The sequence below is a fragment of the Podarcis gaigeae genome, assembly GCF_964106915.1.
Source record: "Podarcis gaigeae genome assembly, chromosome: 3".
Lineage (NCBI taxonomy): Eukaryota > Metazoa > Chordata > Lepidosauria > Squamata > Lacertidae > Podarcis > Podarcis gaigeae.
In genome coordinates, this window is record NC_139680.1 from 58,047,921 (window position 1) to 58,060,320 (window position 12,400).

At 41.6% G+C, this 12,400-nt stretch overlaps 1 protein-coding gene and 1 long non-coding RNA gene across 11 annotated transcripts in view; one reads left to right on the forward strand and one right to left on the reverse strand.

Moving 5' to 3' along the window:
• LAMA2 (laminin subunit alpha 2) overlaps positions 1-12,400 on the forward strand; it is a 453,343-nt gene that overhangs the window by 298,016 nt on the left and 142,927 nt on the right. For all 10 annotated transcript variants that reach the window (XM_083731000.1, XM_083731002.1, XM_083731004.1 and 7 more), the window contains 3 exons: positions 111-224; positions 8,479-8,606; positions 10,532-10,618. In XM_083731000.1, coding sequence (XP_083587126.1) covers positions 111-224; positions 8,479-8,606; positions 10,532-10,618 — 329 coding nt within the window. The remainder of the gene's footprint in view (positions 1-110; positions 225-8,478; positions 8,607-10,531; positions 10,619-12,400) is intronic.
• LOC310841039 lies at positions 1,982-3,986 on the reverse strand. Its single transcript, XR_014562285.1, has 3 exons — positions 3,916-3,986; positions 2,589-2,779; positions 1,982-2,116 (listed from the first exon to the last, which is right to left on the reverse strand). It is a non-coding gene; the product is annotated as an uncharacterized lncRNA (long non-coding RNA).

Sequence of the window (12,400 nt, forward strand, 5' to 3'; positions counted from 1 at the left end):
GGTTTGGAGGAGGCGGAATGACATATTAAGCTCCTTTATTTTTGTCAAATGTGCTCCTGCACTACTTCTTCATTTTTTAAAATACATTCTCAATGTTTCATCCCCTGCAGTCTTGTCAACCAAGGCACAGGCGAGTCAATGGCACCATCATTGGCGGAATCTGCAGGCCGTGCACATGTTTTGGTCACGCAGAGTCTTGCGATGATATCACCGGAGAATGCCTGGTAAGTGCTGACTGACAGCGCTGAGATCAGCTCAGTATACCAACGCAATTGAATTAACTACCTTAGGGACTATGAGTACTTAAGGAAAGAAGCAGTGATTTGACAGGAGAGATCTTTATATTGAACTGCTTCTGAAGTTAAACAATCTCTTGGTAACATGATAAAGTAGCTACTGAAAATAAGGGCAAACCAAAAGGGTTCTTTACATTACCTGGATAGCAGCAGGTCCTGCAGAAAGCAGCGAAGAGAATATCGCAACAAACTTTGCAATGCACAGTGATCTACCCCTAGTAACCTCTGTTGTGGGTTTACTTTACACACAGAATAGTAGTAACTGAATAGTAGGTTTCGTTATTGTGTGACATGTGGTAATGTTGGTCAAGGGGGAGAAGTGTAAATATTGCAAAAATTATGAAGAAACAGTGTGATTGGGGAGAGTGCATGTTTTGAATGAGATGGAAAGGTGCTTTTCCCTGATGGCATGCATATATTTGGGATAGCTGCCTACTAATTCAGCAATTTTAGTGCATTTATTACCCAGAATAATCATGCCCAGTGTGCCACTGTTTCCAGCCTGCTCAGTAGCTATTTCGAATGGGTGAATTACGCTGAATAGACTGTTCTGATTAACTCAAGGGCATTTTAGTTTTATATTGTCTGACATGGCATGAAGCTTGAAACAACATTTCTCATTTCATTAGTCTTGCAGAAATGCAATTTGAGCCACTGCCAATTTAGTAGGATATCATACTCCAGATTCCCTGCAGAATTCAAACCAACTCTGCATTGTGTATATTTTTAAGTGTTCCTCCCTTCTTTTTGATTTTCCCAAGGAAAAGCTTCAGGGAAAAATTTAAATGAAAATCCAGGGTTTTTACAATGCAATTTGGCATTTTAAATTATCACTGGCCTTTCTGTTTTCCTCTGTACAAGGTGTTTAATTGCTCTCCAATTCTGAACAAGATAGCTTAAATTGGTGGATTTTTCAAATTGCTTTTTCATGAATAAATGCCCAAAATGGCTCTCGCATTAATCCCGTGCTCAGTCTTAAGATGTACTTAGAAAAGAAAACATGCCATGATAACTTTATTTTGAAATACTTCACGTAAATCTAGTGGGGGGAGGAAATCACCTGACAGAAATTGATCTGTTTTCCTCACCAGCCTTCAGAGAACCTATTTCATTGCTTTTTCATGATTTCAGTCTTCTAATGCTAATGTCTAATGAAATTAGTTAAGGTTTACAGCAAAACCAGCTGGTGGTGCGGAACTGTGTGCTTCAGGCAGCAAATCAACAATTCCATTTCTGTAATAGTACATGAGTGAAAAGAATTCTAGAGCCATTTGCTGAACTTGCTCAATATCAGGGATGGGAAACTAACCTGGCTCCTTTCAGGCAACTTTGACAGGCAGGCAGGGCTGCCCACTTGGCAAGCACCTGATGTCACATGGCGTCAGGTGATTCAGACTGTAACCTGAAACTACAAAGAAAAAAATCAAAACACACTGTTAAGCATGCACCTGATACTTCATTTGCAGTCCCATTTTCAATTTGGTACTACAGGGCAACAGAAAACAGTGCCCAATTGAAAAAGCACCGTGTTTCAGTTTTCCTGCCCAATTCCTGACATCATATTATGCCAGGTGATGGTTAGAGGTAGACATGGTTAGAGCAATGTCAGGGCACTAGGTCTAATTGCACCCAGAGGCCTGGGATTCCCCTCCTCTATTCTTCTTGTTAAAATAAACTAACAGACATTCATTCTCCCTTGTTGTTGTCCTAGGGGTTTGAGGTAAAAGCAGTCACACTTTCTTGCGCTTCCATCAACAGAGTGACTTAGTGCAAGTTCACACATTGGCCTCAACCCAGCTAAAGTTCCTCATGACTAAGTCCTGTTGAGAGAAATGTGACTTGAATTAGTTGTGTCTCAATGGGGTTTACAATGCAATCCCATGCATGTCTTTTCAGATCTGAATCCCACTGAATTCACTGGGGCTTATACATGGATGTAGGAATTGCAGGCTGAGTCATTTCTGAGTCATAACTAGATTAGAGCTTATATGCTCTTTTTAGGGGTTCGCTTATTTTTTATGTCTACATCTAAAAACGATATGCAATAAATACATGGTTAGAAATGCTGATATCCTGTATGATCGCAAACCGGTGTTTACTGCCAAGTGATGTGAGAGGAAACTCTTCAAGTAGCAGGCAGAAATGTTTAGAAGAATTTAATCTTGGAGAAAGTTGCAGCCCTAGTACTGGTTATCTGTAATGTTATCTGGCAGATATACAACATTACTGAGAAGTCGAGGGAAAAATACATCCCTGGAAACAATAACATGTAGCATCTCCTAATCTCTCTACCTTTATCCTGTCCTGTCTCTGCTCTTCACTGCACCAGCTAAGCTTGTTCTATATCATCCTGTAGAGACAAAGTGCACAGAAACAAATTCTTCAAAATCTGTTTGGGGATTTTGCCTTGACTGTAAGTGAAGTAGGATTGGTTGATACCCAAGCAAGCTGTTAAATGCTGCAATTCAATTTGGATCACAAGCCTTTTGAAGAGAGAGAGAGAGAGAGAGAGAGAAGTTTGAGTGCTGAAAGGAGAGGAATGTTTCACATCAAAGGGTTTCCTTCCCCCCCTATTGAGATGTACTGAGCCTTTTGGCCTTCTCATTACTATTCATAGTATGTTTTTTTTGCCCCCAGTAATACAACAGACAATTTAGGCAGCTAATTTATGAATATGTTACTTCTTTTGACTCTTCCTTAGCTTTGAAATTTACTTGAAAAGAAGTTGAAATGTGTTTCTTTGACTTATAATAAGAGCTCAGCTCAATGGCTTTATCCTGTGTCTGAGTGTGGAGGGGGGAAATCGCTTACACACCCATGGAAGGTGGTGCCTATTACATTCACATGGCTACTGTGATGTTACACAGATGATAAATAGCTCAAGTTGTAAACAAAGAGAAGTTCTATTTTGTCATGTTGTAGACACACTGCTTGTGTGTCCATAGGTTTGTATCCAAAGGTAAAGGTAAAGGTACCCCTGACCATTAGGTCCAGTCGCAGACGACTCTGGGGTTGCGCGCTCATCTCATTCTGTAGGCCGAGGGAGCCGGCGTTTGTCTGCAGACAGCTTCCAGGTCATGTGGCCAGCATGACTAAGCCGCTTCTGGTGAACCAGAGCAGCGCATGGAAACGCCGTTTACCTTCCTGTCGGAGCGGTACCTGTTTATCTACTTGCACTTTGACGTGCTTTCGAACTGCTAGGTGGGCAAGAGCTGGGACCGAACAACGGGAACTCACCCCGTCACGGGGATTCAAACCGCCGACCTTCTGATTGGCAAGCCCTAGGCTCTGTGATTTAGACCACAGCGCCACCTGCTTCCTTGTATCCAAAGTTTGTCAGATCAGATCGATTGAAATTATTGACCATGAGTAACTTAAGCCCATTAATTTCAATGGGCCTACTCTGAGTATAACTTAATTGGATGCAATCCATGGGGATGAGATTCACAAAACCTTGCTAAAATATTTAGTGGTTTTAATCTTGTTATGCAGCAGAGATGAAGTGGAAGGCACTCCTGTAGTTTTTAGAGAGTTCAAAATAATCACACCACAATAGTGATGTTCAGTTCAGATGTCATGCTTTCTAATTGCCACACTATGGTTTAGCAGCTGATGGTACCTGGCAGAATGGTGTACTATTCTTTCCTGTCAGCCTTGTGTGCTCCTCACTCACTTTCCTAGTTAGAGATAATGTTAGTTCACTCATTGTGACATTTGAATAAAAGTAACCATAGTTACAGTTATGGATATGTGACATCTTCCCCTCTACAGTATTTCCACAGAGGTTTCTGTTTTGCCTTCCCACCCTCTTTTATCTTTGGGAAGTGCAGAGTATTTCAGATAGCCTTGGTTTTCTCAACAATGTCAATTCCTTTGGGCTTCTTTGTTGTTGTTTTACTTAAAATAGTTGCACTAATGGATGCACCTGTTGTAGCAATAGTTGGCACATGTTTGTTGTGCTACTTTTGGGTGTGCATCAGAATACTCTTCAGATTATAGCACTGGCAGTCATTTGCAGTTGGATGTGTATTTTGATCAACATCCGGTATCTTCTTATAACTTGCACAAGAGTCTGTGCATCTAGCCACTGTTTGTTATTCTCCCTACAGCTCTCTCCCCAGACAGTAAGTCAGATAGAATCATATGCAACGAAGATATGGGATAATACCAACATCAACAAAAAAAAAAATCTGCATAGGAAATTAAACCACTGGATTGTTGTGAACACTGCCTAATTTCTGGTAAAGCTTAGTTACTGTGGACTAGGAAAGTGTATGTGGAGGGGGTTGCATTGGCAGAGAAGGAAGGGCAAAATTGTGAACTCCTCAACACTAAAGAGTGGTTCATTGATCAGCCCTCATGACATCTGAACTGGGCCGGAAACTTCAGAAGCAATCACATTTATGTTCCCTTATATAAGAAATCACTTAAAGAATTGTTGTGAAAGGAAAAGAGAAGAGCTTGAGGAGAACCATGGCCCCGCACAACATGGTTTCTATATTCTAATATTACTAGAATAATGTGACTGGATATACTTGCCAGTGTAACTTGTTAGCATGAAGCATGTGTGCACCAGCAATATTGTGAAATGTAGCTTTCCAGTATTTGAATTTTAATTTAGAGGATTATCATGGTGCGAGCTTTTAACAGAACGCATCCACACATGTCTCTTCTCACATAAATCCCTGCTAAGAGGCTTTTTTAGGTTTGTAAGTAATGATGTGTGAAGTGGCTAATAGACATTTCATGTTTGACCACTCCTGTAACAGATATCAAAATCCTACCTGTCTTCACTTTGCATATTTGATTTATGGAAAGCCAGATTCTTTGGAAGCACTTGGCTGATTATTACACAGTGGGCTGGTTCTCCTATAACACTAAGGCATGGTTTAGTACTACAGCCATGAGCCTTGGTGAACTAGAGTGAAGTACCAGGCTTGTATACTCCCCTCACCCCCCCCCACCGCCCCAATCTTTGTCCTACATGGCTGGCAGAAGGAGTTCAGCTCCAGACTTGGCTTAGTATTATTTGTGAACCAAGATTCCTGTCTTAGTACAAACAATAGTTAGTTAAACAACTCAGCTTCATAGCTCACAGTTTGAAGTTCTCCTCCTGGTTGTGTGGCAAGCGAAGAGGCATTTAGTATTATGTGCAAACTGGGCCAATGGCTGTGTTGGGGCATCATGATAAGCTTTAGTTTATTGTTATGGAGATGAGCTTAGGTCCTCCAACATGTCCAGCCAGAGGGAGGAGATCAGATCAGAAGCTTTCACCTGTTTTCATTAATCACAGTTTAGCATTATATTTGGACCCTAAACTGTGGTTAATCTTAACTATGGCTTATTGAAGCAAGGTGGTTCACAAATTACTACTACTGCTACTACTATTCTTTATTATTATTATTATTATTATTATTATTATTATTATTATTATAGTATTAGTATTAGTATTTTAGTAATCATTTTCTAAACCACCATCTCAAAGCAAGTTACACATAAGATCTTTTAAAAAAACACTTAATAATAATAACAAACCAATACATTTTAAAAAAGACTAAAGAAATGAATACTCATGGTAAGGACCCATTTGTCAAGCTGGAAAAGCCTGTTGGAACAAAAATGAACTCAACTGTTTCTGGAAAGTGCAGATAGTGACGTGAAGCAGGCTTGTTTCAGTAAACTTTAAGGTTAAGCCTAAACCAAATGAGCAAAACCAAATGGAAACCAGAGCATCCTATCTTCTCTTCACATCTGCACTGGAGGAGAAGACGATGGGCTCATAGGCACTAGGGGTGCCGGACACCCGGGCATTGGGCTCTCAGGGGCGCCAGGCCGAGATTCCAGGGCCTGAGAGTTGAGTCCGGGGAAGAGCCCACCCATCAGTCAGAGCACCGCGGCGGGCTTTTCTGCTGTGGGCTCTTCTGCACCACAAGTTCAGGGGTGACTGGGCCAGCGAGATGCTGAGCCCGCCGGCCAGCTCTGCCCTCCTCCATGCCTGGGACTGGGCAACCGGGGGGGGGGCACCGGGCGTATCTTTGCACCCCGGCGCTGCATATGCTTAAGACAGCCTAATGGGAAAATGCACAAGTCAAATGCATGCCTAATCTTATTCCCATAATAGTGAATCAAAGTTTTTCATTGCATCTGAACAAGAGAATACGAGCTATTAACATTTGTCATGGCCAATAGCTAGTATCAAATCCATAAAGCTATTTGGATTGGATACTAGCTATTAAGTTTACTGCTTGTCAAATCATTGTAGAGCAAGTGTGCAAATAAAAAGAAAGTTACATCCCAAAGAACAACTCAGGTATAGTTTTATTCATGAATATAAAATTCCTTGAGTCTTAAAACTTATTTCAAAGTCTCTCTGTGTGTTTATTTAAGCAACTGTTTTAGCAAGAAATGGTTACAATTGTGCATCAGAGCATTAGGACACAATTATTCACATGAAGCCACAGAAAGCAAGCCATATAATAAAAATCCTTCAGAGGTTCACTTTATACTTGAGTTGCGTAACTGAACCTTGAATGTATGTGGGGGGGGGAGGCTTTTAAATACACATATACAAGTTAATAAGACATGGCAGAGTTTGTATGAAAATCCATCACCTTCAAGTGCAAACAAGAGAATGTGGGACGGGGGAGGGAGGGAGAAACGAATTTTTGAAGGACAGCTCACATTATTGCTTTCCCTCACATCTGTGAGAGTGTTTATCTTGCTCTGTACACCAGGAGTGCAGAACCTGGGACCTTCCAGATATTCTTGAATTCCAACTCCTGCCAGCCCCAGCTAGAGAAGGGGAAGAAATTTGATTCAGCTTGCAGGCAGAATAACTTAAAGGCAGAATTTGAAGGCATAATAACTTAAACTAAAACAGTATTCAAAAGCATAGTTCTTTAGAATTCTGACTTCTGACTATTTTGACTATTTTGCAGCGTGGTTCTCTAGCCAAGTATTGTGTGCAAAAATGTATATTGCAAGGGAAAGTGCGCAGAAAGATACACATATCTGTGAAAATTTTTAAAAATGCATTACATTACAGAAAATTACTTTGCAAAAATGGGTACAGTAGTCAAAATTGCATGCAAAGTGTGTATATTAGGATGAATTCGCACAAAAATGTTTTTGAATTTTCACGTGAAGAAGTGAAATCGGTTATAAAGTCTACCGCACGATAACATTTTCATAAAATGTTATCACAGGGGTAAGGAAGGGGCAAAGGGGAAAGGGAGCTCCCAGCAAGAAGCCCTGAGCTATCTCAGACCAGCATCTCTGTAAACCACACCTACTGGCCTGAAACGCTGGCTACTAGCCTGCTGAGCTGGGGTTTGCTGCAAAATCAAAAGAAGTATAGCATTAAGGCTGCTGCTGCTTTCCCAGCTACAGTGGTACCTCGGATTAAGAACTTAATTCGTTCTGGAAACTGTTCTTAACCTGAAACTGTTCTTAACCTGAAGCACCACTTTAGCTAACGGGGGCCTCCTGCTGCCACTGCGCCGCCACTGCACAATTTCTGTTCTCATCCTGAAGCAAAGTTCTTAACCCAAGGTAATATTTCTGGGTTAGCGGAGTCTGTAACCTGAAGTGTATGTAACCCGAGGTAACACTTGACTTTCATAATCGTCACCTGCTTTTGCAGAGGCAGCAGAGCTGAGCTGGTGCTCGTTGCACAACTGAAAGGAACATAGTGACAGCTGCTACAACTGCTCCTTTGAGTTGCTTGCTGCTCCTGCAGGAGGCAGTGGAAGCACTAAGGAGCACTGGCTGGCTACACAGTTGTCTCAAAATCATGATGTTTGCCGGATAACATAGAGTTGGAAGGGACTGTGAGGGTCATCTGGTCCAACCCCCCTGCAATGCAGGAATCTTTCACCCAACGTGGGGTTGGAACCTACAACCTTGAGATTGACAGTCTCATATTCTACCAACTGAGTTTGTGTGAGAAAGAGAAGATGTACTCATGCTCGACTGCAAGGTTACCAATACGGTTCCCTCCAGATGTTGGATTCCAGCTCCCATCAGCCCCGACCAGTAAGGCCAATAGGCAGGGTTGGTGGGAGTTGTAGGCCAACAGCATCTGAAGGGCACCATGTTGGCTGCCTTTGTCCTATGTGACTTTATCAACTATGTTCTATGACATTCTGAGAAGATGGTTTTGTTCCTTCCCCTGTCTGTTTAGAACTGCAAGCACAACACAGGTGGCTTGCATTGTGATAGATGTCTTCCTGGTTTCTTTGGAGATGCCACTAAAGGGAAACCTGATGACTGCCAGCTGTGTGCCTGCCCACTGAGTCTACCTTCCAACAAGTAAGTATACCCACTGAGCAGTGGCATTGCATCCTTTATTGGAACCCTGGGTACAGGCAAACACACATGTACACACCAGGCAGGACCAGGGGCTGGATGTGGAGGGGGAACAAAACCCGCCGTGCCAGCCAAACCCTTGCCGCCGCTGGATGGGCGTGGGGCACAGAGGGTTCACGGGGCTGTGCTGAACTGCCTGCCCCCCCCCCCCGTCTGCAGCAAGAGGGAGCCTAGCCAGCTGACATGGCCCTTGGCAAGGGAGCCGGGGGTGTGATGGCAAGACCAGACTCCGGGGCCCAGAAACCCCTGGTGGAAAGCAGGGCAGGAGTTACAGCCTCCCTGGCCCTCCCTACGCTATGCCCCTGCAACTGAGTACTGAGTATACCTTCAAACAAGTTTGTTGGTGGCATCTATACCCTATTAGTAAGCAGGCTGAATGAAAGGCCGAATGGAAGTGTTCCCCCACCCCCTACCTCAGCAAGGGTGTATATGAAATATAAGTGCAGCCTGAGTAGGTGTCAGAATCAATCCATCAGATTCAGAGAATTGACTGCTATTGAGCTCTTTTGCTAATTTCACAGATCCCCACTTCCTTAAAAAAATGTGGCATAGTTTTGATTACGTGACAATCCATAGGACACAATACTGCAAAGTTTCATCAAAAAATGAAGAAATGACTGTAATCAATGCTTGTTTATATTTATTTCACCACTATACCCATATTAAGCCAAGGCTTTGTCCTAAGGCTGCCGGTCTACTGCTGGGTTGTTTGGCAAATTGAATGGCTATGTAGTGCACACAAACCTCTAAGTGAAATAAAAAGAAGAAGAATTGAGGACTTATCTCTTTAAAATAGTGGAGTGACAGATATCCTGTTGTTTCAAACTGCCTGTGTCTTCCAGTGTGCCAGCAGATTACCTCATTACATTGTGTCAATCAGATTCTCAAAGAGGGGAAACTCAGAAAACAAAATGCTGGAAGGCAGAGGGACACAGCTAGAGTAAAATACTATCAGAGGATTTGTAAGCATGCAAAAGATTGGTTGCTGAGAAATTTAACTATCATTTATAATGTATCTGTAAAAAGAAATAGAAGAAAGAAAGAAAGAAAGAAAGAAAGAAAGAAAGAAAGAAAGAAAGAAAGAAAGAAAGAAAGAAAGAAAGAGGAATGGTAGGAAATTGTCATTTGCTATTGCAATTACTAAATAATTGCTATTGCAATGATTAAAGCTACATACATGAGGTTACAGGTCTTCCTCAAGTTTAAAGAATTCCATGTAGCTCTGGTTCTTTTCAGTTGTATTAGGATCCTAACCTTTAGTCATGGAGGTTAGGAATCAAGGATGGAAAATATCTACAAAGGTTGCCACTCTTGATTCTGAATACCAAAGAATATCGTGTAAGTCATCACCATTCATTGATCTTGACTTAAATACAGCTTTGACATACCATGAGAAACATCATCACAAAGTTTCCCCTTCCCTGTTTTTTAATGCGGCAGTTTTATTCCACTATTCATGTAAGTCGAGTTTACTGAGCTTTCCAGTCAATTGTCCGTTAGCTGCAGTGAGATTTAACTTGGGAACAAAGTCTGGGATAGAGCGCATTGCCAGGCCCTGGAGGGCTCAGACAAGCAGCTGTACATTCCTGCTTTTAAATGGTGTAGCGACTCATTGATAGACTAAAGTCCCATAACAACATGTCATTTGGATGCTGCCACCCGTTCGAGCTATATTCAGTGTCGGCAGAAATAGCAGAGTCATTCCAAACTCTACCGGCTGGAGCCAAACCTAAGCTCCATGTGTGAGACCAGAAGGACTTTCCCTGTAAAAGCAGCGCTCTCTGAGGAAGGACAGCAACTATGCTGCTAATGAATGTCTTTTTATCTTTCCTCTGTGTCCCTCTTCTGGCCCTTCATCAACAACAAAGTTTTAGCCCAACATGTCATTTGGATCAGAGTCGTGGATTAATATGTGACGAATGCCCCCCTGGGTATGCTGGCTCACGCTGTGAGAGGTAAGCGCCATACAGGATTTTATCGTCTTTGTCTAACAGAACTTCATTTCATGGTTCTTTTCCAAGTCTCTATGTATTCAAGCATCCATATGCACCCAGAGTCAGAATTGTGGGGTGGTGATGTCATACAAGATTCGTATTTAAATGAGAATTTCCATTGTCTCTTCCACATTTGTCCAGCAGATTTGTTCTCAGCTCAATAGGCCTGCGAAAATTGTTTCTATTTAATGCTTTAGATAAACATTAAGCTACAAACAAAGTATTTTCCATAGAAGTAGTATTACTTGATGGGATTCTTTTTGCTGGATTTTTGTGCACCTGTTAGTTTCCGTTGTTATTTTTGTGTGTTCCTAATTTGGCTCGAATATTGAGGGTGCATTTAATCAGTTATTCAGTGAAATGCTATTTCATCTCCTAACGTTGAGCCAAACAATATAATTGTGGAAGCTAGATTTATTTGTCTCAACTACTTTAAAACTCATATTTTCAGACTTTGCTGCTTCTAATTCTCCCCTGAATTTGGCTATTTAGCATGTGAAATTACTGGGCTATGAATAAAGTTGCAGTGTTAAAAATATTTCAGAGGGGCTGTTTTTGTTCTCCTGCAACGTGATACAGGCACGCTGTTTCCAAAGTGATTGAGGGTGGACAAATGTAGAAATTGGGTATATGATCAGTCTTTCCCTAAGAGAATCCCATGTTTGATGAAATTCAGTATCTTATGTTGCATATCCTCAGCTAAGAAACAGGCTTATGCTGAATCTGACTACTGATCCTTCTAGATTGTTCTTGTCTGCAGTGACTTGTATTGGCTCTTTAACGTATGGGAGCAGAAGGCTTTGCCAGCACAGGCACTTAATGGCTGCATCAGGTGAAGGGAGGGCCACAAGAATGAACACAGGAGACTGGTCTTGGGTTGAACTAGGCCACAACTTTATTGATTACAATAAAGTGTCTGGAGACACTGGGTGTTGAACCTAGTATCTTCTGCATGCAAACTATGTGCTCTACAACTAAGCTACAACCCTTCGCTTTGCCCTGTTGTTCTGGAAAGTTTGATTTGAGACACAACAACAACCAAAAAATGACTGTAAATTGAAAGTCCATGAAAGGCAGGGATAACTCAAAATGTTACTGAGGTTGGTAGTGTTCCCCAAAATACTTCCCAGTATATTAAGGTCATATACAGCACAGAATAAAACCTTGCACCCTTCATAATGGTCTTTGCCTACCTTTGACTTTCCCAAACTAGTTTTTCTGGAGTTACCCCTAATAAAAGCCACTTTATTCTGTAATCACTGGAAGCAAACAACACTTAGCAGTTGGCATCCAAAGAAAGATTGCAGCCATGAATTTTTCAGATTCTTTTTGTAAGGTTGAAAATGTCTTCGAGATGTGCCCACTTTGAGACGAGTTGCCACTGCACCTCAAGACTACTTCTTTTCCTTGTACTTGCTGTCACTATAGGAAGTGAGAACATAATGAAAACAATGCAAAGTTAATATCACATCTTAAATACCATTTTTTCTTATTTTTCTTATGCTTATAATTATCTTGCTTTTCACCAGTGAGGGAGCTCAAGGTCTCAAAAGTGGTGTTTTGAAGTAATTTTCTATCCAGACATACATTAGAATGGACAAAGGGCCCGATCCGCATACAGTTTGCTGGGCCCAACAAATCCTGTTAATATTATTGATTACCACTACCTTGGTGTGATGGAAGCTGGAATGTTTAACATGTTGGCTACTGCCCAATTCATTGGGTTATATGGCTACACCCTAC